The sequence below is a fragment of the Dendrobates tinctorius genome, unplaced genomic scaffold (genome assembly GCF_039654945.1).
Source record: "Dendrobates tinctorius isolate UK_male_01 unplaced genomic scaffold, ASM3965494v1 ptg000039l, whole genome shotgun sequence".
Lineage (NCBI taxonomy): Eukaryota > Metazoa > Chordata > Amphibia > Anura > Dendrobatidae > Dendrobates > Dendrobates tinctorius.
The window spans coordinates 50894753-50921026 of NW_027361707.1; the positions used below are offsets into that span (position 1 = coordinate 50894753).

Below are 26274 nucleotides of genomic sequence, written 5' to 3' on the forward strand. Positions count from 1 at the left end.
TCAATAATAATATATAGATATCAATAATATATTATATATACAGACATGAATAATAATATAGTCTGATAGTACATGATATATATATAAATAGTCATATATTGTCATAGTACATAATGCAGACATGTATTATCATAATATAATGTACAAATATAATATTAATGTATTAAATGATATTAATGGTAAATAACATATCCTACTTTAGATATACAGACATTATAAATAGCCCAGTGTAATGTAGCACTGTCCACCATACTGCCATCCATTGCTGCTATAATAATACACCCAGGGCCGGCTCCAGGTTTTGTGGGCCCTGGGCGAAAGTGTCTCAGTGGGCCCCTTTAACACGTACCACAATTCATGATGCACAGATACGGCAAAGAAATATAGGTTTAGTACAATACCAAAGATATCACTTACTTCTTACATTGCATGAGTGATATCTACTGTAAATTCTACAATAGCTCAGAAACCAGCAAATCATCGCAGAGCACAGTGCGTGCCCTAGTGGGGATTCAAAAGTTTTCATTTAAGACCGGACAGCATAGAACTCCATAAAGTATTCTGGGTATCACATAGTCTTCCATACAGTTTATTTGGCACCACATATTGCTTCATACAGAATAATTGGCCTCATATAATGCTCCATACAGACTAATGAGCCCCACATATTGCTTTATACAGAATAACGAGCCTCATATAATGCTCCATACAGACTAATGAGCCCCACATATTGCTTCATACAGAATAATGGGCCTCATATAATGCTCCATACAGACTAATGAGCCCCACATATTACTTCATACAGAATAACGAGCCTCATATAATGCTCCATACAAACTAATGAGCCCCACATATTGCTTCATACAGAATAACGAGCCTCATATAATGCTCCATACAGTCTAATGAGCCCCACATATTGCTTCATACAGAATAATGGGCCTCATATAATGCTCCATACAGACTAATGAGCCCCACATATTGCTTCATACAGAATAACGAGCCTCATATAATGCTCCATACAGACTAATGAGCCCCACAAATTGCTTCATACAGAATAACGAGCCTCATATAATGCTCCATACAGACTAAAGAGCCCCACATATTGCTTCATACAGAATAACGAGCCTCATATAATGCTCCATACAGACTAATGAGCCCCACATATTGCTTCATACAGAATAATGGGCCTCATATAATGCTCCATACAGACTAATGAGCCCCACATATTGCTTCATACAGAATAATGAGCCTCATATAATGCTCCATACAGACTAATGAGCCCCACATATTGCTTCATACAGAATAATGGGCCTCATATAATGCTCCATACAGACTAATGAGCCCCACATATTACTTCATACAGAATAACGAGCCTCATATAATGCTCCATACAAACTAATGAGCCCCACATATTGCTTCATACAGAATAACGAGCCTCATATAATGCTCCATACAGTCTAATGAGCCCCACATATTGCTTCATACAGAATAATGGGCCTCATATAATGCTCCATACAGACTAATGAGCCCCACATATTGCTTCATACAGAATAACGAGCCTCATATAATGCTCCATACAGACTAATGAGCCCCACAAATTGCTTCATACAGAATAACGAGCCTCATATAATGCTCCATACAGACTAAAGAGCCCCACATATTGCTTCATACAGAATAACGAGCCTCATATAATGCTCCATACAGACTAATGAGCCCCACATATTGCTTCATACAGAATAATGGGCCTCATATAATGCTCCATACAGACTAATGAGCCCCACATATTGCTTCATACAGAATAATGAGCCTCATATAATGCTCCATACAGACTAATGAGCCCCACATATTGCTTCATACAGAATAATGGGCCTCATATAATGCTCCATACAGACTAATGAGCCCGACATATTGCTTCATACAGAATAATGGGCCTCATATAATGCTCCATACTGACTAATGAGCCCCATATATTGCTTCATACAGTATAATGAGCCCCATATATTGCTTCATACAGAAAAAGGGTCCTCATATAATGCTCCTTACATAATAATGGGCATCATATAATGGTCTATACAGAATAATGGGCCCCATACAATGCTCCATACAGAACTCCATACAGAAAATGGGCCTCATATAATGCTCCATACTGGATAATGTGCCCCATATAATGCTCCAAACAGGATAATGGGCCCCATATAATGCTCCATACTGGATAATGGGCCCCATATAATGCTCCATACAGGATAATGGGCCCCATATATTGCTCCATGGGGAGGGCGGAGAGCAGAGGGCAGAGGGCGGAGAGTGGGGGACTGACCCCGGACTTATAAATTAAAAAAAAACTTGTTCAGGTGCCGAGTGGGCCCCCCATCTCGCCAGGGCCCGGCACTTGCCCAGGTACGCCGGGTGCTGATGCCAGCCCTGAATACACCTATTTATTTTAGGGGTGCCTGTCTCTTATGGTGGGCGCTGTAGGTTCCCGTGCCTCCACCTTTATGACATGTTCACCCATTGATCGGCCAATAAGTCTTTGCTCAGTAGGGCGAAGTCTGTTCTGTAAAATATTAGTTCAACTTCTGGACCAGATGTTGCTGTTTTTGCACAGAATGAATGTATATGAAAAGGTGAAACATTTCCTACATTAGGGGCACATTCATTATTACTGACTGAGACGCCCTAGGGAAATGTCCCCATCTGTCCTGCTCCAGGGTCATTACTATGTGCGGGGAGGATTACAGAATGTCAGATGTGGTTTTCCATCACTTTTCTGAAAGTCACATAAAAATCCTTTGGAAATAAAAGCAGAAATTAATGAAAACCTGAATCAGGTAACTGCTCACCGATCCTTCACCATTACTCTCAATAAAGTCACCTGTCATAAAAAGTCGAGCAGGAGCTTCAAAAATATGGCGCTGAGTGAGAACACAGCCTGATCTGTCTGCTCCTGTATATATCCTGTACTCATTAAGATCAGTAATGATCGAGCAGCTCGGACACTTGGACGGACGCGACTCGAGTAACAAGTATAATGGAAGTCAATGAGAAACTTATTTTTCTTCAAGACTCTACCAGGAGGGCTAGGGAGGCAGGAACATCGCTGAAATGGATGGAAACAGCCCTCAAATTTAATGGGAACAGCATGGAGATGACGCCTGGACACATCTCTGATTCCAAGGTCGCTGCTGGGAACAATGGTGTTGTAAGGGGTGTACAGGGACCGTGTAATACTCCACTCCCTTCCTGTATGTATAACTGTATGTATATGTGCTATTAATATATATTTGTAACATAGCTAAAGCGTAGTACAGGAGTCAGTCACTAGATGGGGTACATGACACCTTAGTGTAATAGACAGTGTATATATTTAACTATAGGAGGAGTTTACTTGGAGTAAGGCAGGAACAGTTTACTGGTGAGTCCAGAAGGGGCTAGAGAGCCCATACAGCTTGGGTCGGCTTAAAGCCCGAGCTACCCAGTAGCTCCACAACATTTTAAGCTTAGGACCCAGCCATCCAGGGCACAGTGGACAGAGGTGCAACAGTGAGACAGCAGTGGGGAGCTGAAGTGGAGAAAAGGTCCAGAACAGTGCGGGGACACAGGTCGCTCATCATGTGGCAGATCATCCCATGGGCTAATGCCCTCAGATCCGGGGCAAAACAGCTGAGGGAACCCCCAAGAGCTGAGAGTCTGAACAGAGAGGACAGTGCATTACCGCAAGAGGCGGTACGACCTGGGCATGTACTGGGGGACCAAGGAAGGATTGCAGGGAAAGTGGAGAATGGAAGCTGTCTGGAACCCTATGCAAATGCTGTTACTGACAAGGATGTGCTGTGCAAAGAGGAAAGTAAAGTTCTACGTTTTCAGTTTGATATGGACTCTGTCTCTTATTGTGCAACAACGCTAGCAGTGGATCTTCAGCCAGCCCGATGGGACGGTGCAGAAGGTGAAGCAGAAGGTATGCTGCAGAGGAGACAGCATTTTCATGTGACGGGAGGCCAGGGCATGCTAAAGCAAATATTCTCAGCCACGACTGCAGCCCTGGCTCACCTTCATTGTGTCAGAGTATTACTCCACTTTTACAGTGCCTTGCGAAAGTATTCGGCCCCCTGAAACCTTTCAACCTTTTCCCACATATCATGCTTCAAATATAAACATACCAAATGTAAATTTTTGGTGAAGAATCAACAACAAGTGAGACACAATTGTGAAGTTGAACGAAATTTATTGGTTATTTTAAATTTTTGTGGAAATTCAAAAAATGAAAAGTGGGGTGTGCAATATTATTCGTCCCCTTTACTTTCAGTGCAGCAAACTCACTCCAGACGTTCATTGTGGATCTCTGAATGAGCCAATGTTGTCCTAAATGACTAATGATGGTAAATATAATCCACATGTATGTAATCATGTCTCCGTATAAATGCACCTGCTCTGTGATAGTATCAGGATTCTGTTTGAAGCACAGAGAGCATCATGAAGACCAAGGAACACAACAGGCAGGTCCGTGATACTGTTGTGGAGAAGTTTAAAGCCGGATTTGGATAGAAAATGATTTCCAAAACTCTAAACATCCCAAGGAGCACTGTGCAAGCGATCATATTAAAATGGAAGGAGTATCATACCACTGCAAATCTACCAAGACCAGGCCGTCCCTCTAAACTTTTATCTCAAACTAGGAGAAGACTGATCAGAGATGCAGCCAAGAGGCCTATGATCACTCTGGATGAACTGCAGAGATCTACAGCAGAGATGGGACAGTCTGTCCATAGGACAACAATCAGTCGTACACTGCACAAATCTGGCCTTTATGGAAGAGTGGCAAGAAGAAAGCCATTTCTCAAAGATATGCATAAAAAGTGTTGTTTAAAGTTTGCAACAAGCCACCTGGGAGACACACCAAACGTGGAAGAAGGTGCTCTGGTCAGATGAAACCAAAATCGAACTTTTTGGAAACAAAGCCAAATGATATATTTGGCGTCAAGGCAACACAGCTCATTACCCTGAACACACCATCCCCACTGTGAAACATGATGGTGGCAGCATCATGGTTTGGGCCTGCTTTTCTTCAGCAGGGACAGGGAAGATGGTTAAAATTGATGGGAAGATGGATGGAGCCAAATACAGGACGATTCTTGAAGAAAACCTGTTGGAGTCTGCAAAAGAACTGAGACTGGGACAGCGATTGTCTTCCAACAAGACAATGATCCCAAACATAAAGCAAAATCTACGATGGAATGGTTCACAAATAAACGTATCCAGGTGCTAGAATGGCCAAGTCAAAGTCCAGACCTGAATCCAATCGAGAATCTGAGGAAAGAGCTGAAAACTGCTGTTCACAAACGATCTCCATCAAACCTCACTGAGCTCGAGCTGTTTGCCAAGGAAGAATGTGCAAAAAATTCAGTCTCTCGATGTACAGAACTGATAGAGACATACCCCAAGCGAGTTGCACCTGTAATCGCAGCAAAAGGTGGCGCAACAAAGTAATACGTTAAAGGGGCCGAATAATATTGCACGCCCCACTTTTCAGTTTTTGAATTTCCACAAAAATTTAAAATAACCAATAAATTTCGCTCAATTTCACAACTGTGTCCCACTTGTTGATTCTTCACCAAAAATTTACATTTGGTATCTTTATGTTTGAAGCATGCCCCCCGAGGAAGCCCACGCGAAACACGTGTCGGGGCTGCTGCAGGACACACATGCTGGCAGTCAAACTATGCGTAAGACATGCATGTCTCTAGTCTTGTTCTCTCATTGGAATTGAGTCGGTTATAATGATTTTTCAGGAGTTATGGAGATCACTATGAAATCCCTTTTCCTTTGCACTTTACATGCACTAAGCACTTTTTTGGATTATACTAATTTTGTGTAAAATAATTCTTTACTGAGGCCTGCTAGTCTTATCCATGCTGTTATAACAGTGATATTTTTGGTCCTTGCACACATGAGCTTTTGTACTACGCTTTGTCTTTCTCTGAGTCTGTATACTATACTGTATGTAATTTATGTAAATTATTTGGGTAATAAACTCTTTGTGATATTTTTAGTGCATTTTGGACTTTTTTACTCCATTGTTCATCTGTAGGATTTATCCTGGAATAAATGTAGCGGAGGGCTTGAGAAAACATTTTTTGCCCATTTTTAAGGAGTGAGAAGGGTGAACAACTAGTAATCAGTGTTGGCCAAAATGCATATAACACAAGGGACACAGGAAAGGCAGACTCCCAATGGGCAAAACTTCCCTGTCCCCACTAGGAGGATGATTCTCCATCTCCTTCTCTTTTTCAGCCTATCCACACTGAAGAGATGGGATGAAGCTGGAGTGGGTAGTACCCTGTGTAGCACAGGCAACCATCTCCTCTTCACTCACCTCCTCTTCCTCAGCCTCCTCCTCTTCATTATCACCCAATCCATACTGAGAAGATGAGATGAAGCTGGGCTAGGCAGTATTACCCTGTGTACTTTCTTTCTCCATCTTCATCTGGTCCACAAGTGAAGCTTTCTCTTTAATTGTGAGCAGTGAGCGTTTGAGTAGATACAAACACAGAATGGATATGCTGATTATGGCATCATCACCATTCACTATCTTTGTTCATTCCTCAAAGTTTTATAGAACCTCACAGATGTAAGTCATCCATGCCCACTCGTCAGTTCTTATGTGCGGAGGCAGACCGGAATACTGAAGGGCATGTAGTAGATGGTATCCAACTACTGCCCTCTGCTGCTCACAAAGCCTTGTTGACATATGTATTGTGGAGTTCCAGCACATGGTAACATCACACACGAGATGGTGAGCTGGCACTTGCAAGCGCTGCTGCAGCAATGCCACAGCGGCGGCAGCTGTAGCTAACTTGTGGAAATGGGTGCACACACGCCATTGCAGGATGAGACAGAGAGGGCGAGTGAGTAAGTAGAGATGGAGAGTCATGGATCTCATCTAGAGAGAGACAGATGGTGGTATGGAGCAGCACTTTTTGAGGGACAAGGAAGATCAGAGAGTAAGCGGCAGCGGATGCGACAGTCGGAGGACATGCGGACAGGTGGAATGATGAAATCAAAGGACCCACCAGAGGGTTCCAAGGTAGCAGCCAGACCTCAAGGCTGAAAAGGCCGTCTCGGTCTGGCCAAAACCCTGCAGCAGAGTGGAACGTCTGAAGTGCCTGATGGCGACATGGCCGGTAAGTACCTCACAGCCCCCCAAAGAAAGTACTGATCCAGAAGGCCGCGTGGCCACATGCGGCTGCTGCCCTTCAAGCAAGGACCACCACGCATAGGCCTCAAGAACAGGTTGCCCAGAAGGTGGCACCAGGGAATCGGACGGAAGCAATGCCCAAATCGCACGCTCCCTAGAGAGAGAGTCAGGAGAGGGAGTAGGGAGTCCTCATCCAGTGACTCATCAGGCACCACTTTCATCATCTTCCAAAGCCTGGGAGCGGACACTTTTCTTGAGCTGTGAGTAGAACGAAACCCTAGTTTAAGTGTAGCTGCTTTAAAGTTAAAATGTCAGCCATAACTGCTAGTAGCAAAAATTTAGGCCTGTTCTACTTCCCTAAGGACAGGAAACCTTGAATACACCGGAAACATCCGTAATTGGCCAGCACAGCTACAGTTATGTTTTCCCCCATTCCTGTTCTTTTGCACACATTGCGCACCCCACTGCTGGATTGCAGGACTGTGAACCCTTAAAGGTCCAAGTCCTTGTGACTTTAGGGACTATGTACAACTGCACTATGTCCCACTGTCCCCATGAACATTGCCTAAAACTACCATTGAACTTTTCCCCAGGCACTGATGGACAGCATACTTTACTTTTAAAGTGACTTGGATCACAAAAAGGGGGAAAATGGTACGGATGACCAGAAGATCGAGCTGGGTCATTGCTCCTGGACTATCAGAGCTGTTGTAACTTGGCCAATGGGCCCATGTGTTCTAAAAACTTCGGACACTCTGTGTCGGGGTCCCCGGAGCAGTGGGACTATGGTCATGCGAATCTGTGTTTAAAAGGAAATTGGACATTCTGTGTCGGGTCCGCGGTGCAGTGGGACCGGGTCATGTGGACCCGTGTGACTAAACAGACGACTCGATGCATGTCTGCCATGTTAAAGAGGAAAAGGACTATGCCCGTGGATGATTAGGAGATTGATATTTGTGTGGGCCAAAAGCTTGGTTTAATAAAGAACTTGAACTTTGTTGTTAGAGAGTCCCCTATTGAATGTGCAGCTGTTCCTGGATCCAGGATCGTAGTGACAGTGGAGGCCTGTGGCCAAAACGTGAGTGAACTGTACTGCACTTACAGCACTAGGACAATGTTTATTTGTGTGGTGCCAGGTTGTGGGAGAACAAAAGCCCCTCTCCCATGACTACAGCACTGAACACCTTAAAACTATTTAGTGGTTTGGCCTGAGGGTGGGTCGCTAAGTATTTTCTCTTGCGTTTGAAGGCCTGGAGTAGGGACAGCTGAACGCTGCGCTGAGAAAAGGATTAGAATGTGGTTGCTGATAGTGCTTGTAAATTTGCAATGACAGGTACAGAGCAGGAGGCATCTGCGCCTGCATCCTGGACAGGGGATTGGCAATCACTTAGCACAGGGTAACAGGCAGTGGTGTCACCCGCAGAGACTGATTGTGAACCCAAGAGTTCGGCCCACGTAGTCACGTGCCTTGATGATGTGCCTGAGCATGTTGGTGATGGTTGGGTTGGTATTGGTCAGGCCCCTGCTGATCTTGGTATGGCTTAGGTTGCAAATGGCCATTCTTTCATCATCTGCACTTTCTTTAAAAAAGTGCCAGACTGGGGGAACACCTAATCCGTGGCCTGGGTCCTCTGGTGAACATTTGCCCGCCTTCTCCCTCTGGCCACCCCACTGCCTCTTCCTGTCTGTTGCGATGCTCCCCCTCGGTGCTGCTGTTCTCGCACTGCATGGCACCTTCCCAGGTGGAGTCAATGACTTCATCTTCCACCACCTCGTCTTCCACTTCCACAGTGGTCCTCCTGACTTCTTGACTTAACAACATCACTTGTTGGTAACGGTGTCTCATCATCATCTATCTCTTGAGACACTAATTCTCATTCCCCACATTCTTCTGACCATGGCTGCTGAAATATTTGCGCATCCCTACACACGATCTTTTCATGTCCCTCTTGAAGCGTTCAGGGCGAGAGGCCAGAATCAATAAATTAAAATGAAAGTGGTCCTCAAAGTGTCCGAATGTGGGATCATTTATCTCTTGGGAGTTGCCATGGTGGGAGACAGCAGGATCAGGATGAGGATTATGTTGTCGAGACTCTTGGCTTGTAAGACTGGGCCATGTGGTGCTGGGAAACATACTGGAAGCATAATCTGACATCCAATCGATCACCTGTTCAAAATGTTCTGGCTTCAAGAGTGGTGTCCCATGCCTCTGCAAAGTGGGACAGGAAGTTAGGTCTCATGGATTAGCTTGTTTGTTGGGCTGCTCTCTGCACTGAGGCTGCTGTAGGGGAAGAATTTGTTACTGTGTGATGAGGGCTGCTTCATGCGGACGGGAAGGGCCTGTAGATATGGAGGGTGGGGTTGTTGCTATAGAGGGCATGTTTGGAGTAGAGTAGGAGGTTACGACTAGTTCTCATTTCAATGCCATAACACCCCCCCTGGACGTTCTGTTCAGAATATCTAGAAAACTGTGCAAACTAGTGACAGAAAGTAAATTACTTATTGTCATAATTCTACAGCCCAGATATGTACTGAGATTATGTGAAAAGCCAGGACAACCCCTTTAAAGGAATGTCCAGAAGGGAACCACCACAAGGAGTGGAGCCTGCGGCTTAATTGGACTCCACACGGGCAACCTCAAGCATGCCAGCCACGGAAAGGATGGACAGATTGCAAGCTTTCTCTATTCTGTGGGTGGTGGTGCATGACCGTTTTTAGTTGTGCTAGCGATTTGTCAGCTTAATTCCGTTAACGAACGAGACACCAGCATGCCCCCGTGGTCCGTGTCCAGCTTACTAGAGGGACACGCGAGGCTCTGGCACGTGAGATCGAGCAATAACAGGTCTGTCATGCCCTTACATGTCCGGGGCTGCACGCGCTACACTGAAAGGACCAGCGTGTGTCGCTTACAGGTGCGGATAACCCGCTGAACCCCGTTAGTGATGGGGATCTGGGATTCCAATTCTTCCCCGTGAACGAGGATTTCCCAGTAAGTGCAGGTCAACCGGAATTCCGGAATTAGGCCTAACCAGCATTCCAGAAAGAATGTGCAAAAATTAAGTGTCCAAACCACAGGTGCTGTAGCTTGCTTAACAGCTGGGCTCCTCTGCTGAGTAGCACGCAGTTCTTACATAAACAGGCAGCATAGCTTGGTTCACGGGTGGGCAACTCTGCTGAGTAGCAGACAGTGCTTACATAAACAGGCGGCATAGCTAGGTTCATGGGTGGGCTCCTCTGCTGAGCAGTAGACACAGGTACTAGGCCAAAAGTATTGACTGGGCTAAATGGAGTTAAAAAATGGTTCTTACTTAAACAGGCGGCACAGCTTGGTTCACGGGTGGGCTCCTCTGCTGAGTAGCAGACACAGTTACTAGGCCCAAACTATTAACTGGGTTAAATGCAGTCAAAAATTGGTTCTTTCATAAACAGGTGTCATAGCTTGGTTCACGGGTGGGTTCCTCTGCTGAGTAGCAGACAGTGCTACAAGACCCAAAAGGATTTTTTGGACAAGATGCGGTAAAAAATTATTAGAAACACACACGGTATAGCTCCTTGACAGGTGTACGACACCGCTGGCTACCAGACACCGCTACTATGCCATGAAACTGTCTATTAACATTGAAAACCATTATTAATGTGAAAATAATGTGAAAATAAAGTTACGCTTTTGGTGAACGAACCGTTCTCGAACGGAACCTCGAGATGGATACAAGTACAGACGGAAAGTCGAGTGATTGCAGAAATTTTGGAATTACTAATCACAGGAAAAACTCCCGGGAGAATTCTCAGAGGCTGACCCTCAATTACTTTGTGTGTGGAGACAGCGAAAACAGTTCTTTGTGAAGAAAGGCTTGCTGTATCGCAGTACCGTGGATCCCATCACCGTTACTCATCTCCATCAAATTGTGATCACAGGGAGAGATGTAGACATTGTCCTCACTGCCTATCATGATCTGTCAGGTAACTTTAGAGTGCAAAAGACAGAAGCCACAGGCGATTCTATTGGATTGGCATGAGAGGACACATTTAAAAATGTGGGCAGGAATGTCACAAGTCTGTGAGTAGGAAAACTGTGAAAGCTGATGATAAACCACCACTGCATCTCATTGTGAGTCGACGTCCATAACAAATGGAAGACATTGATCATCTGAAGATAGAGCCCAGGAGGAAAGGGCATAGCTACGCCTTAACCATCATCTATCAGTTCACCAAATTTGTAGTGGCTGTCCCAGTCAAGGATTTAACAGCCCAGACTACACAGCGGTGGAGCAGGGAGAGGTAAGTATTGCAAGTGCTGGGGCCCTGAGCAAGCAGGGGGGCCCACTCGTGGGCGGCGGTACTGGCACAGGGCCCCTCATAGTACGCCGATGTGTCTGACGGCGGGTGTGCACCCCCACCTTCAGAGACACTTGATTGTACTATGAGGGACCCTGTGCCAGTGCCGTCGCCCAAGAGTGGGCCCACCCACCTGTCCAGGGTAACGGCACTCGCACGGGTGCGTGTGCCAGGTGGTGACCCCGGCCCTGGGGGGGGAGGCAGCCCAGTTAGGGAGGTTGGAAAAATGGCATATGCTGATGTTGGACATTCAGCAGCTGCAAATGGAGGAATTGGAGAAGTCCTAGGAAGAGGAGGACAAAAGCGAGCCATTTTTCTGGCAACCTATGTGTCAGCAGGGGAAGGTGGGATAAAATCCTTTGAAACCCATGCATGGTTCATTTTAATGAAGGTTAGATCATCAACATTTTGGGTCGACAGACGGGTCCTTTTTTCTGTCAGGATTGATCCAGCAGCACTGAAGACTCTTTCGGATAGCACACTAGCAGCACAGAAAGCGAGCTCCTGTAAGGCATATTGTGCCAATTCAGGCCAGGTGTCCAGTTTACAGGCCCAATAGTCAAAGGGGAATGACCTGTGAGGGAGAACATCGATATGGGAGGAGAAGTAGTTTGTAACCATAGTTGACAACTGCTGTCTCCTGTCACTTTCAATCGATGCAGTATTACCAGTCGTGTGAGCGGTACTTGAAAAATCAGTCCACAACATGGTCATGAAACCCCTGTCTCCAATGCCACTTCAGATGTCTGCACCACGAACACCTCTTCCATGTTGCCCCCTACTGCTCGTGTGAGAACCATCACCGCTGCTGTGTGCTGGGAATGCCTCAAACAAACGGTTTACCAGAGTTGCTAGTTTGTTAGCCAATATTAGCTCTAGGTTGTCCTGTGGCATGATGTTTTGGAATTTGCCTTTATAGCGTGGATCCAGGATGCTGGCCAACCAGTAGTCATCATTAGTGTTGAGCATTCCGATACTGCAAATATCGGGTATCGGCCGATATTCGCTGTATCGGAGTTCCGATATTTTTACAATATCGAATACCGGAATCGAAAGTTCCCATAATGCAATGAGCCAGTTGTGTTAGCCATGTTAACTAATGGCATGGCTGTTATTGGCTGCTGAAATGATGTCATCATGATGCGCGGTCTGTGCGGGCCTGCCGGGGGTCTGTGCGGGCCTGCCGGGGTCTGTACGGGCCTGCCGGGGGTCTGTGCGGGCATCACTGAGAGGTTACTATAGTTTACTGGTCTCACTTTATGGCAAAAGCTGCGTGGGCACTTTCTCACACAGCAATGCCAAAAGTGAGACTAGGGACTATTTTTTTACAGTGGTGGAGGAATACAGTGCGGAAGGATACCTACCTGTCGTGGTTTATTCAGAATGCTGGGCAGGCGGTGTAGGGGTTAATTTGTAGAGCCTCCTTCTGGGTCTGGGGAGGGTTTTTATAGCTTCAGGTGAGGACCCTCCCCTGTCGCTTATACTCCTAGTTTGAGTGTGCCCGACCCTGCTCCGTTTGTGCTCTCGCCTGTCCTGGTACGATTGTTTGGTGTATGATCTGGTTTGGCCTCGTTTTACATCTCTTGGATTCTGATATTGTACTTGTGTGTCCGTCCCGTGTATGACCCCTGGCTTTGTCCTGACCTCCCTGTGATCGCCCCTCTGGTGCTTCTGCCTCCATCCCGTGTGTGACCCTCTGCTATGCCTGACTATTCTCTGATTCACAATTCTGCACCTCGTTTGCCCGTACTGTGTATGACCTCCGTTTTGCCCGACTCTGAGTTTTCTACCATCTACCATGAATGTAGTATATATGTAGTATGTATGTAGTATGTATATATGTTGCCCTGGAGCACATGGTAGGACCTTGGACCTGGTGAGGCTTAAGTGTTGGGCAGTCTCAGGCCGAGACGGATGTCCTGAATAGCACCCGCTGAGCCCCTGGACCTGGTGAGGCCGGTGTGTGGGGAGACCCTGGGAGGAGGGTCGCTCCCTGAATCTCACCCGGTGCGCCCTGTGTGTTGGACGGTCTCAGGTGGAGACAGGAGCGTCCTGAATAGCGCACAGTCAGGACACGTGAGTTTTTTTTGTGGTGTGTTTTTTTTCTTTTTTCTCGACTCAGCCTGCGGTGGCTCAGTGGGAGTCAAGAAGGTGACAAGCGGCTTGATGTGGCTCAGTGGGGTCACGAAGGTGACAAGCGGCTTCCGGTAGATCGGCGGGTCCATGAAGACGGCGCAGCAGGAGCTGCAGTGACTCCAGCCGCTGTGTGTGTGAACAGCAGCCGGTGGTGCCAGTGATCGGTGACAGCAGGAGCTGTGGTGGTGCCAACAAGGACTTGTCTGGTATCGTGAGAGACATAAACTGTGTGGTGTGAACTGTGGTCTGAGAAGACCGGTATAACAGACATGGGGAGATCCCGAAAGAGGGTGGAGTCCCAAAAGGGGGCGGTGACCCAAATTGGGGTGGTAGCCCAAAAGGGGATGGAGTCCCAAATGGGGGTGGTAACCAAAAAAGAGGTGGAGTCCCAGAAGGGGGCGGTGACCCAAATTGGCATGGTAACCCAAAAAGGGGTAGAGTCCCGGGAGGGGGCGGCAACCCAAAGTGGGGTGGTGGTCCAGAAAGGGGCCAAGTTTGAAGAAGTGACAGCACTGGGTGACTCAGTGGGTATGTCTGGGAAACTGCAGTGTACGTGTATGTCGTTTCCAGAATGTGGGATATACTTTCCGGAGCATGACGGGCCGCAAGTGTGTACAGTGATGCTGCACCGGGAAGGAATCTCGGGACGGTTGGACTCCAAGAGTCAGGTGACTCTGATAGGAACTCCTCTCACTTTCTGTCTGACCGAGAAAATGGCCCAGGTTCGCTGTAAACATGGGGTCACGGTGAACTATATGCTAGACAGAGTGGTGTTTGAGGGGCCTGGAGGCAGTGAGTGCCAAGGTGGCGGAATACCACCAGACTTATTGTATACCTTGGAGGGCGGCCGGGACTTTGTCATGTTGGATGACCTATGGTACGAGGAGGGAGACGTTCCTATAGTTGGGCTAACAGATATTAAGACGGTGACGGTTCCTGACGGGGAGAGGTCAGAGGTGGAAGTGACTGGGAAAAGGGGTATGTCAGCCCAACGGACGGACCTGACATCTCGTGACAAAACTGACGCTGACCTGGTGGGTAAGACGGCGGAAGTAGTCACACGGTTAGTGAGTAACTGGAGGGATGACTTAATCTCTGGGGGTGACTGTGGCTCTGAGAAAGAAAGGGAGCACAGAATAGAAGGGCTAGAGAAAGAAGTCTCTGAGCTCAAAGGCCACATGGTAACGTGGCAAGGACTGAATAAGGCCCTCAGAGAGGAGGTGGATGAATGTGTCAAACAAGAAAGAGGCCTGAGACAAACAGCTGAGCACAGAGTGGATGAGCTGGAGAAGGAAGTCTCTGAGCTCAGGGGTCACCTGTCAGCGTGTCAAACTATGAACAAAGCTATAGTGAAGGATATGGAGGTGCTCAGAGAGGCCCAAGAGAAGCATCAACAGGAGATTCTCAGGAGAGAGGATGAGCGTCGCTACCTGGCAGAGGAGCGAGATAAAGTTCTGCAAGAACTCAGTGGAGTAGTAAAAGGTCTTCTGTGGGAGAAGAAGTGGATGGGCGAAGACGTACAGCGGCCGTCCCCGACTGATAGCAAGGCAGAACTGACAAAGCCCATCTTGGAAAAGGGTCCTGAAGACTGTAAATTTCAGGAAGATGGTGAGCCAAGAGCTGCACAAGACAGTCATCCGGTCATGACAGATATCTTGAGGGAAGTGTCCGTGGGGAACCCAGAGCCAACTGTCCAGGATGAGAGCAAGTCCACGACCTTCAAGGTTGTAATTGATGTACCAGAAGACATGCAAGAAGCCTGTGCTGAGGAAGGTGTGCATGAGGCTTTCAAAGAGGCGGTCAAAGCGTGTAAGGTGCACTGGGCACCTGAGACTCGGCAGTTGGTGATAGTATCAGCTAGGGAAAACACATCAAACCGAGTAGCTGTCCTGAAAGAGATGCATTTGCAGTGTCTACGTGTCAAACAATTGGTTAGGCGGAGTAATATGAAGGCTGCTCGACGCCTAGAGATAGCAAGAGAGGCTATGGATCGGTTGGGTTTGAGGAAAGATGTGGTTCCGGTACCCAAAGCTCTGATTGGGAGAATCATTGGAAGGTCCGGGAAGGTGATGCAGGACCTTGTGAATGTCTCCGGTGTGGTGAGGGTGAGGATCCCTCCTGATGACGAAGACCAGGTGTCTGGTGAAGTGGGAAGGATTCCCATGATGGTGGTTGGCTCCATGGAAAGCCTGAGGAACTTTCAATTGCTCTTGGAGTATAGAGTGGGGTACCTGCAAGAGATTGAACAGTTGAAGCTGGACCGCCAGCGGATTAATAAAGAAGTGCGGAATACCAGGTGGCGGCCGCCTTCATACCAAGATGTAAGGACCCCAGGGGTACCGCCAAGAAGTGACATGGCAGATGGCCGAAGAATGTCAGCGAGTGGCAATTCGACAGACCGTACGAGGTTGAAGGGCTGTAGTTCCTGTGAGACGTTGACTGAGTCAGACTCGTGCCAGACAGCAGGATCGACTAAGACTTATGACCGCACCAACCGAGAGAGACGGTCAATGAGAGAAATATCAGGTGACAAGGGGCACTGTAACAGTGTGGTGACTAAACAGTGTCTGATGATGCAGACAGACCGTGACTGGAGGGTCAAAGACAATGACCGGTATTATGACCGCTGGGGGCGGGGGAGGCCTAATGTAGAGATGAGGCCGTATGACAAATGGAGACAGTTCTCTCGACCTGTGGGGCAAGGTGCAATACGTGCCCGGTCTCGAGACCCTGGTGTGATGTTGTGTGTTCAACCCCACAAGTTTGAACATAGGGGGGAGGTATGTGGTGTAATGACCACTGTGTCCACGAGGGGGCGCTGTGTGGATGTCCCAAGAGTGTGAGTGGTTGAAGAGCCATTATGTATCTCAAGGTGGGTGACCTTGAGATAGAGACATATGTATGTTTATGAATGCTATTGTAAAGTATATATGTCTGTGTGAAGGACCTGTGGTGAGGTCATAGTCATGTGACCCGGTGGGCGTGGCTATGGACCATATAATGTGGCCAGGTTAGGTCACATGGAGTGAATGCTGGGACCTGATTTGTCCAGTTTGGAAGGTCCCGTGAGGAGAAGGATCTCCTCACTAACAGCAGCCTGTGGAGCGGCTGTGTGTGTAATGGCGTCCAGTATCTGAGAGTCCCTGAGGAGTGAGTGGACTTCTGCGGCCTGGAGAAACAGCCATATGGGAACCCTGACGTGGGTGAGATAACCCTGGGGCTAAATAGCCTGTATAATGGACGCTCTCCTGTAATGCTGTGTATATTGCTGCTGGAGGTTTATGAAGGATGAATAAACCTCATAGACTATGATTTGTTGGAAAATCCTGTGCCGGATGTGTTTTTCGATCGCTGCAAGCGAGAACCCCTTACTTACATGACAGCGCTACCTCACAGTATGTATGTTGTATGAATGTAGTATATATGTAATATGTATGTAGTATATATGTAATATGTATGTAGTATGTATGTATGTTGTATGAATGTAGTATATATGTAATATGTATGTAGTATGTATGTATGTTGTATGAATGTAGTATGTATGTATGTTGTATGAATGTTGTATATATGTAGTATGTATGTAGTATGTATGTTTTTTTTTTTTTACATTCAACACATTAGCGGGATGATGGGACTACTACTGTCCCATCATTGGCTAATGTGTCAATCACTGTCATTGTAGCAGGCATAGCCCGATGGGACTTGTAGTCCCATCGGACGATGCCTGCACACACACACAAACCCCGGCAGGCCCGCACAGACTCCCGGCAGCCCGCATAGACCCCCTGCAGGCCCGCACAGACCCCCTGCAGGCCCGCACAGACCCCCGGCATCCCGCACAGACCCCCTGCAGGCCCGTACAGACCCCCGGCAGGCCCACACAGACCCTCGAGAGGCCCGTACAGACCCCACCCAGATACACACACACACACACGCACAGTCTCCGCCCACGCACCGCCCACACTCTTCCCCCCCCTCCCGAACTGGATGTGCAAGTAAAGAAAGGGTTTATTTTCATTCCGATATTTGTGCCCCATTGACTTGCATGGGTTTCCAGTATCGGAATCAGCGATACCCGATATTTTTGGGGTATCGGTCCGATCCAATCCGATCCGATATTTCTCGATATCGGAAGGTATCGCTCAACACTAGTCGTCATCGTTCATCATTTTGGCAATGCGGGGGTCCCTTTTTAGGAACTGCAAGGCATAATCACACATGTGGCCAATGTTCCAGCTGTCAATGATGCACTGTGAGCGCTGGGTGGAGGAGCACTTTCTGGCAAATCCACATCCCTCCAGTCACACACAAACTCTGTACCTGACCTTGCCATGCCAACATCTCTTACCCCCTGAGAAGCATCCTCCTCCCCTAAATAATCACCCCCATCATCCTCCTCCTCCTCTTCTTCCTCCACCTCATCCAGGAGAGTTCCCTGAGCAGACAATGGCTGACTGTCATCAAGGCTTCCAGCTGCGGATGGAGTGCTCGTGCGACTGTGCTCTGTGGACGAGCTTTCGCTTATGGAGGAGGAGGAGGGTCGAACACCTACAGCCAACTGTTTCCTATACCGTGGGCTAGGCAACACTGTCCCACCGCCGCTGTCCCCTGTGGACCCTGCATCCACCACATTAACCCAGTGCGCAGTGATGGACACGTAACGGCCCTGGCCATGCATCTGTTGTGAGGTGCACCTTTACACATACTGACTGTTTTAGTGCGTGGACAATGCGGTCTTCCACATGCCAGTGGAGGGCAGGGATGGCTTTTCGAGAAAAAAGTGCCGACTGGGTAGGTCATAGCATGGTACTGCATAGGCCATGAGCTCGCGGAAAGCTTTGCTTTCAACCAACCGGTAGGGCATCATCTCTAACGAGATTAGTTTGGCAATGTGGGCGTTCAAACACAGTGTACGCGGATGAGAGGATGAGTACTTTCTTGTCCTGCTCAGAATTTCTGGTAGGGTGAGCTGGACTTGAGAGCTGCATATTGTGGAACTAGCGGTGGACATGGCGGACTGAGAGAGGGTTGGTGATGGTGATGATATTGGTGGTCTTGCTGATGGCCTAGATTCAGTCTTTCGTAGCAATAACATTGTGATTCCCTGACTGTTTTGGCCTTGCAGCGACACCTCAACATTTGCTGCTGGTGGTGTGCTAACCGGTGGGCTTACAGTGGGGGAAGCAATGTAGCATTGCTGACTACCTTCATTCGGAGCAGGTGCACATGTGGTACGTGAGGTTTGGTAGTCTGTCCACGCTTGCAAGTGGATGGTGGTTAAATGTCTAAGCATGCAACTGGTATTCAAATTTCTCAGATTTTTCCCTCGGCTAAAGGTCTTTGCGCACTTCTTACAGATAACCTTTGCCTGATCATTAGGATTTTGTTCAAAAAAGTGCCACACTGCACTCTTCCTACTATGGAAGACATTTTGAGGCCTTGCACGCTGTGCTAATTTGACCGTCTGCCCAAGCTGTCCTGCAACTCTTTTGGTTTTTGTAACCCGTTTTTGGACTGCTACGGTCCTGCCAGATAACAGCTGTTGCGATGTCGATGCCTGCTGCGGATCCTCCTCCTCCTCTTCTGCGCTATTGGCAGCGGCACCCTCTTCCCCCAATGGATGCCAATCTGGGTCAACAACTGGGTCATCCATCACCTCCACTTCAATTTCATGTGCACCTTTCTCTGTGTCACCATGTAAGGTGGTATAGTATGCGGGAAGGGGCACCTGAGCTTCATCAGGGTCAGATTCTGGCTCAGTACACTACGAGGACAATGTAGTGCTCTGAGTGAATGTACCAGCAGAAAAATCAGTGCACTCCATGTCAAATTCATCTTGGACTGGGGAATTCACGATTTGACTTGATAACCCAGGCATGGTATGTGAAAAGAGCTCCATGGAGTAATCTGTAGTGTGGCCTGCCGCATCCTTCACTTTTGTTAGGGGTGAAGGACACAAGGAAAGGTGTTGTTCCTGACCAGGAGCCTCCACTGATGACTCAGTGCTTTTATTTTTTGAAGCTTCAGAAGAGGAAGCGATAGAGCTGGAGGCTGTGTCAGCAATGTAAGCCAAAACTTGCTTCTGAAGCTCCGGCTTTAAAAGCGGTTTACCTACTCCCAGAAAAGAGAGCCTTCGAGGCCTTGTGTAGCCAGGCGATGACACAGGCTCAACACCTCCTGCCTTAGGTGCTATTGTGCTTTTGCCACTACCAGAAGATGCACCACCACCACAATCAGTACCAGCTGGCAACCCCCGCCCACGTTCACGGCCTCTTCCACCATATTTACTCATTTTTGGGAAAATGTACCCAAATACCACCAGCTATATGGTACTGTAAAACAAGGTACAAGGTGTATAGTATTGGGGAGAATTTGAATCTCTCTAGAGATTTTAGGAGGCTGAACTATTATCTCAGGCCCACTATAGATTACACCTCAATTTAACAGGCTGAAATTGGCTGGTGTATGACAAAGTACAAGGTGTATATAGTACTGGGGAGAATTGGAAGCTCCCTAGAGATTTTAGGAGGCTGACAATGATGCTCTCAGTCCAAGTATGGCAGCAGGCAGCCTAATAAGCAGGACTGCTGCACTCAAAAGTGTGGAAAAATTAACGCTTGGTAACTGTGCAGAAAAGAGGAAGAAAAGTATTTTTGCTTTTAAAAAAGCAGTTTTCACAGCAGTGTGCAAACAGCAGTGCAGCTATTAGGGAGCCTTATAAGGCAGCCTAATAACCAACAGAGCTGATGCACAAAAATATAGCCTCCCCTGTCACTGTACACAAACTGTTGTGTTGTACAGTGGAAATCGCTACCAGCAGAAGCAGTTTTTTTGTTCTTCTTCCCTGCCTAATGCTCTCCCTACAGAATCATCAGCAGCAGCTCTTGTGGCGCCCCCAGGAGTATGGTTGCCACAATGGCATTGCTTTCCTCCATGGAGGGTGATGTCAGGTTTGGAAGCAATGAAGGGTCTCTCTGGCAGTTAACCATAACATACAACACAGTTCCAACTCCAGGCCAGCAGAGGGAGCTCTGAACCCAGACTGGGGGGAGGAGCTGCTCTCTGAGGGCCAGGAAGGGGAAAATTGGTAGTTAGTGTGAGGAGGGAAAAGAGTGTAGATGTGTGGAGAGAAGCTGGAGGTTGAGCTCAGGATAGAGAGCTCTCTCCCAGTGATAGCGCATGATCTGGAGCCTGGTCTCCACGGTTGCATGGATACTGAAGGTCCTGCAACAGAAACCAGATGAATAGGAAGCTGTAAATGCTCTATTCCCAACTAAGACTCGGAGGCACAACAGCGACGGGTGAGCCAAGAGAAATAGAGGGCTACAGCTGTCTGCCATACGAGATAGATCCAAAAGGGAAGAGGAAGGAGGAACTTCAGTGTAACACAGTACTGCATGTACCTCAAGTAAGGGCTAGAGAGGAGACTACACAACCTGACAGAGAGATTCCTAAGTTGCTCCCAGGCTAATCATCTCTGGTGCCATCTGTAATCTGGACCCTGGACTGCACTTACAAGTAAAGGTAAAGAAACTACATTCCACTGTGTCCTTGCCTTCTTCCTGCAACTTCTTCAGCACTGCTACATCTCTGTGCCAGACACTGCACCCTCTTCCCCAACACCTATCTACACTGCCCTGGGACTACAGCCCTGCCTGTGGAGGGCTACAACATCTTTGCTGCACTACACCATCTGTCCCAGAGGATCTGTCTGCAGCGTCGGCTTAACACCTTCACTGCCGAACACCACAGGTGGCGTCACGAATCACTCATAAACTTTATTTCATCACTCAAACCCCCTTTTACATGGGCGCCCGGGGCCACGGACCGGGTCACCGCTGCTGTGACACCTCCCTCTGAGAGACCGGCCCGGTACCGAGTACCCCACAGCCCTGGGAGGGCGACCCACTCTCCCTAAGCTAAGATCGGCATAAGTTAGCGGTCGGCGTGCATGCCCTTTTATAGCCCCTGTGACGCCACACAAAGCAAGCCAATCACTTGCATGCCCTTCTCAAAGATGGTGGTGACCGCTGCCCATGTCATCGCGTTGCCCACAGTGTGCGTCCTCCATCACTGGCTGAAAAAGGGCGCTGGAAGCATCATTTGAAATGTGACTTTGGCGCTCTGGTCGCCGACCTCACGCTATGGTTGGGTTTCGTTTCATGAAACCCGGCTTTAGCGAAAGTCGGCGACTTATGAATTTGACCGACCCGTTTCGCTCAACTCTAGTTCACAGTTGTAGGCATGTTCTTTACATGAACTGATGCAAAGCCTAAAACTGTGACATTCTTTGTTGTAAGGTAGAAAAATACAAAAAATGTTAATTTTGAATAATGGAAATCACAGGGTTGATAAATATATTAATTATATGCAAATTATGAAAAAATTTAGATATTATTATCAAAATGTATTGACTTATTCAGTATCATGTCTGAGCGCCGCTTGCAGTAATCTCTGCACTTATACACCTTGGTTCCTGTGAATGAGGATATTAATGATTGACTGAAGAATGTTCTGCCACTGAATGCACTTGTACATGAAAATAATCAAGGTTTCCACAACAATCCGCTGCTGGCAGCTTCCTGTGCAATTACACGACCAATTACATCCCAAATGTGCTTGATGGGCCATGGTAGCACAATCCTGCAATTTCCATAATTTCTATAATTCCTTGACTTTATCTTTCTGGTTTTAGAATTTCAATATTGAGGAATATACAGTCATAACCGAAAGTGTTGGCACCCTTGAAATTGTTCCAGCATTATTCAAGGAAGAGGCTAAGGATGGGGAGCATTATACAAGGAAAGGGTGCAGGATGGGGAGCATTATACAAAGGAAGAGGGTCCAGAATGGGGAGCATTATACAAGAAAGAGGGTCCAGAATGGGGAGCATTATACAAGAAAGAGGGTCCAGAATGGGGAGCATTATACAAGAAAGAGGGTCCAGAATGGGGAGCATTATACAAGGAAGAGGGTCCAGAAAGGGGAGCATTATACAAGGAAGGAGGTCCAGAATGGGGAGCATTATACAAGAAAGAGGGTCCAGAATGGGGAGCATTATACAAGGAAGAGGGTCCAGAAAGGGGAGCATTATACAAGGAAGGAGGTCCAGAATGGGGAGCATTATACAAGGAAGAGGGTCCAGGATGGGATGCATTATACAAGGAAGGGGGTCCAGGATAGGGAGCATTATGCCAGGAAGGGGTCCAGGATGGGGAACATTATATAAGGAAGGGGGTCCAGGATGTGAAGCATTATATAAGAAAGGGGGTCCAGGATTGGGAGCATTATGCAAGGAAGGGGGTCCAGGATGGGGAGCATTATGCAAGAAAGGGTTCCAGGATGGAAAACATTATACAAGGGGCCCAGAATGGGATGCATTATAAAAGTAAGAGGCCCATGATCACTGACAGTATACCAAGATGGTGGACATTATATGAGGAAGGGTCTCGGGATGGGGGACATTGTTATAGGTTCGGGGACCATATACCAGTAAGGGGTTTTTGATGTGGGACATTGTTACAGGAAGGAGCCAGGATAGGAGACATTATTACAGTAAGGGGCCTAGGACTGGAGATATTATACTAGGAATTGGCCCAGGATGGGAGATGTTATTACTTGATGGAGCTCACAATGGGGGACATTATACCAGGAACGAGCCCAAGACAGAGAATATTAGAACAGGAAAGGGCACAGGATCAGATACATTATACCAGGAAGGGACCTATGATATAAGACATTATTACAGTACGAGGGCCTTGATGGTGGAGATTATTACAGGAAACAGCCAGGTCGAGAGGCATTATTACATGGGGCGAACACGCATGTCATTATAGGATTTAGAATGCTACAAAGGCCCACACATCTGACCAACATAGAGGTGGGGGTCTAGGTCCAAATTATGCACCGGAGGTCATCTAGATACGCCACTGTCTATTTGTAAAGTAATTGATTAACAGTGCTATACAACATTACTGCTATAGAATTACTTTGAAGATTCACAATGTCTCAGTTCATAAGCCATCGATTGCGACCCCCTTCATCAGGCTCGCCTGATGCCCCGATATCACTGCACATGTCACACACCTGGGATGATCATGGTGCATGAACAATACCAGCCTGAAGAGTTAAAAAACGTGATCCGTGTGAGTCTGACACGTGTAGGTATCACATATATTAGGTGCAGAAAGCCATATGTGAAATAGTATTTTTCAATATTAATTTTCCAGCATTATCTACATATGCCGATGGACTCACCTCGCTGACTAGTCCTTGCCAGTCGCTCTCCGTATGGTTATTATTCATGACTGGCCGCTGCCGTAATATTCTGCAGTGCTGTCAGGCCAATGCACCGTGCAGCCGTCATCCATAAGCTGCGGCTTCCTGAGCCTGATCCACATGTGTCTGCACTGTTTGCTCTACGTCAGCATTAACAAACCCTGCAAGGGAGGGGAGTGCACCAACCATATGTGACAAACCTGTTACTCCACTTGTTATCGGCCTGTGTCCGATATATCTGCATTGCAAGTCTAGAATCCGCCATATTCATGTAAAAAGCTGCAGACTGGGTATGATTCCTACAAGGTCTGACTCTGATCTCCCTGACAGAGAAAACTCACGAAGACTTGAGGGTATCCTCAAATTATTAAAAATTTTATTACCTACATCTGTTTCTTCTGCCAATGTTTTGTGATTACTGCTATGGTATGAAGATCGCTCGTCACTTTTCCAGAAAGAGGAAAATCTGAAAAGATCTGAGAAAGGATGTCTAAAGAAAAGACAAAAGGCAAATGCCTCTGGTTCCCCATATAGCCAGGACACAGCTCGTTATTTAGGACAGCAAAATAAATCGAGACATTTTCTTACTAAGTCAAAATTTTGTTGAAAATAGAGCAAAATTAAAGGAAAGTTATTCCCTGGTGTCTCTGTAAGGGGTGTACCAAGATTACGTAATGCTCTACTCCCCTTTCTCATGTTGGTATTGTAATGTCTGTTATATGTAGCTTATTGTATATATGTATAATGTATGATTAGCTAGGGAAAGTGCAGTATGTAAGTAAGTCCATTAGATGGGGACACATTAGTATACAGGGTTTAGTAAGTAGTTAACATAGTAGGGGCCAACCATGGGTAAGCCAGCAAGTTCCCGGCTTGTTAATCAGTAGGGCCTTGGAGCCCAGACAGGGCGGGTGGACACCATAACGTTAAGCAAGGAGCCCAGCTCATCCAGGGCTTAAGAGTAGTGAAACACCGGAAAAGAGAAGGAATTCAGGACAGCTACGACAGGAAGACCATCAGCTACATACGCCTGAGTGTTTGGGACGAAACGGACCGGGAGCTCCTAAAGCTGGTCAGACTGGTCAGACGCATAGCTGCAGTGCTGGGAAGTATGGTGTGACCCGGAAGCGTTCCTATTGAGGCAAGGGACAGCACAGGGACAGAGAATGTCAAATTATGTAAGGAACTGTGTGCTGTTTCCATATGTGACCTGGACGAGCTGTGTCAAGTGTTGAGTAAAGTTAACTGTTTGAAGTTGGACCTGGACTCTGCTTTGTCTTTGTCAAGTAACCAATTCAAGGACCCTGAGGGCCAGTCAAGTGAGTCAGAGGGACTTTGTGTGTATATGGCAGGTGGCAAGGGTCCGCCTAAGCAGTTATCATTGTGGGTTACGTCTACAGCCCTGGCACCCTTCACATCTCCAATCCAGGCTGAGGTTTTTCTGCAGCACAGAACTCTGTGTGTAAAGCGTCAATGGAAAATGCTGAGATTCTCCGGAAGAAACCACTTGTGAAATTTTTGCACAGATTTTTATTTTCTTGAACTGGTTTTGAAGAGTTTTGTAAGAGTTTTCCTAAAGGGTTTTTGCAGCCTTTTGATTTGACAGTACCTACTCTGGGGTGTATTTCATCAGGATCCTTTTAAAAGAAGGGACTGTCACTTTTTGTCCCCTATCAGGTGTTTTTTTTAAAACCTTTTCAGGAAAAAATGGCAAAAAAGTCCTCTTTTAAAAAAGCAAAGTTAATTTTTCCCCCAAAAATGTGAGTTTTCCCAAGCATGTATGAAACAGCTTTTCAGAAGGATTTTGGGGCTGATCTGCGCTAAAACTTAAGGGCCCGATTCATCAATATTCTGTTGTGAACGGTTTGAAAATTTGCAATGTTTAGCCGCAACTCCGAGTTGCGACTTTTGCCATTTTTATGCTAGTTTTTCCCAGACCAAAATGGTGGAGCTGGGTTGGGTTGGGGGCAAAGCGTGCGCGTGCCATCAAATCTCATCTAACGCACAACGTGCTGTGCCATTCTCTAGGGAGGCGCATACCCCTCGACTCATGCTCCAGATTCATAGAGTCGTGCACCTCTTCATGAATCAGGAACGTCTGACTCCGGCATGCCCCCTCATCAAGACCGGTGTGAACAACTCCAGTCTTGATGAATCGGGCCATCAGTGAGTACATAGTTAAGAGAATTGGATAACGAACCATACTCATTTAGTACACATGGTACCTGAATACTCAGACAGCACATGGCTGCCTGAGTCAGCTCTACAAGGCTTTGTATGATAATGTCACAACTGTTTACCCGATTACCACAATAATTTGGCGTGGACGTCTG

General features: G+C 47.1%; 1 protein-coding gene across 1 annotated transcript in view; it reads right to left on the bottom strand.

Annotated features, from left to right (window-relative positions):
* The window catches only part of CCDC149 (coiled-coil domain containing 149), a 140794-nt gene extending 116723 nt beyond the window's left edge, over positions 1-24071 (bottom strand). Inside the window, exon 1 of the mRNA XM_073574683.1 lies at positions 23921-24071. Coding sequence (XP_073430784.1) covers positions 23921-23968 — 48 coding nt within the window. The 5' untranslated portion in view covers positions 23969-24071. The remainder of the gene's footprint in view (positions 1-23920) is intronic.
* Between the last annotated feature and the right edge of the window lie 2203 nt (positions 24072-26274).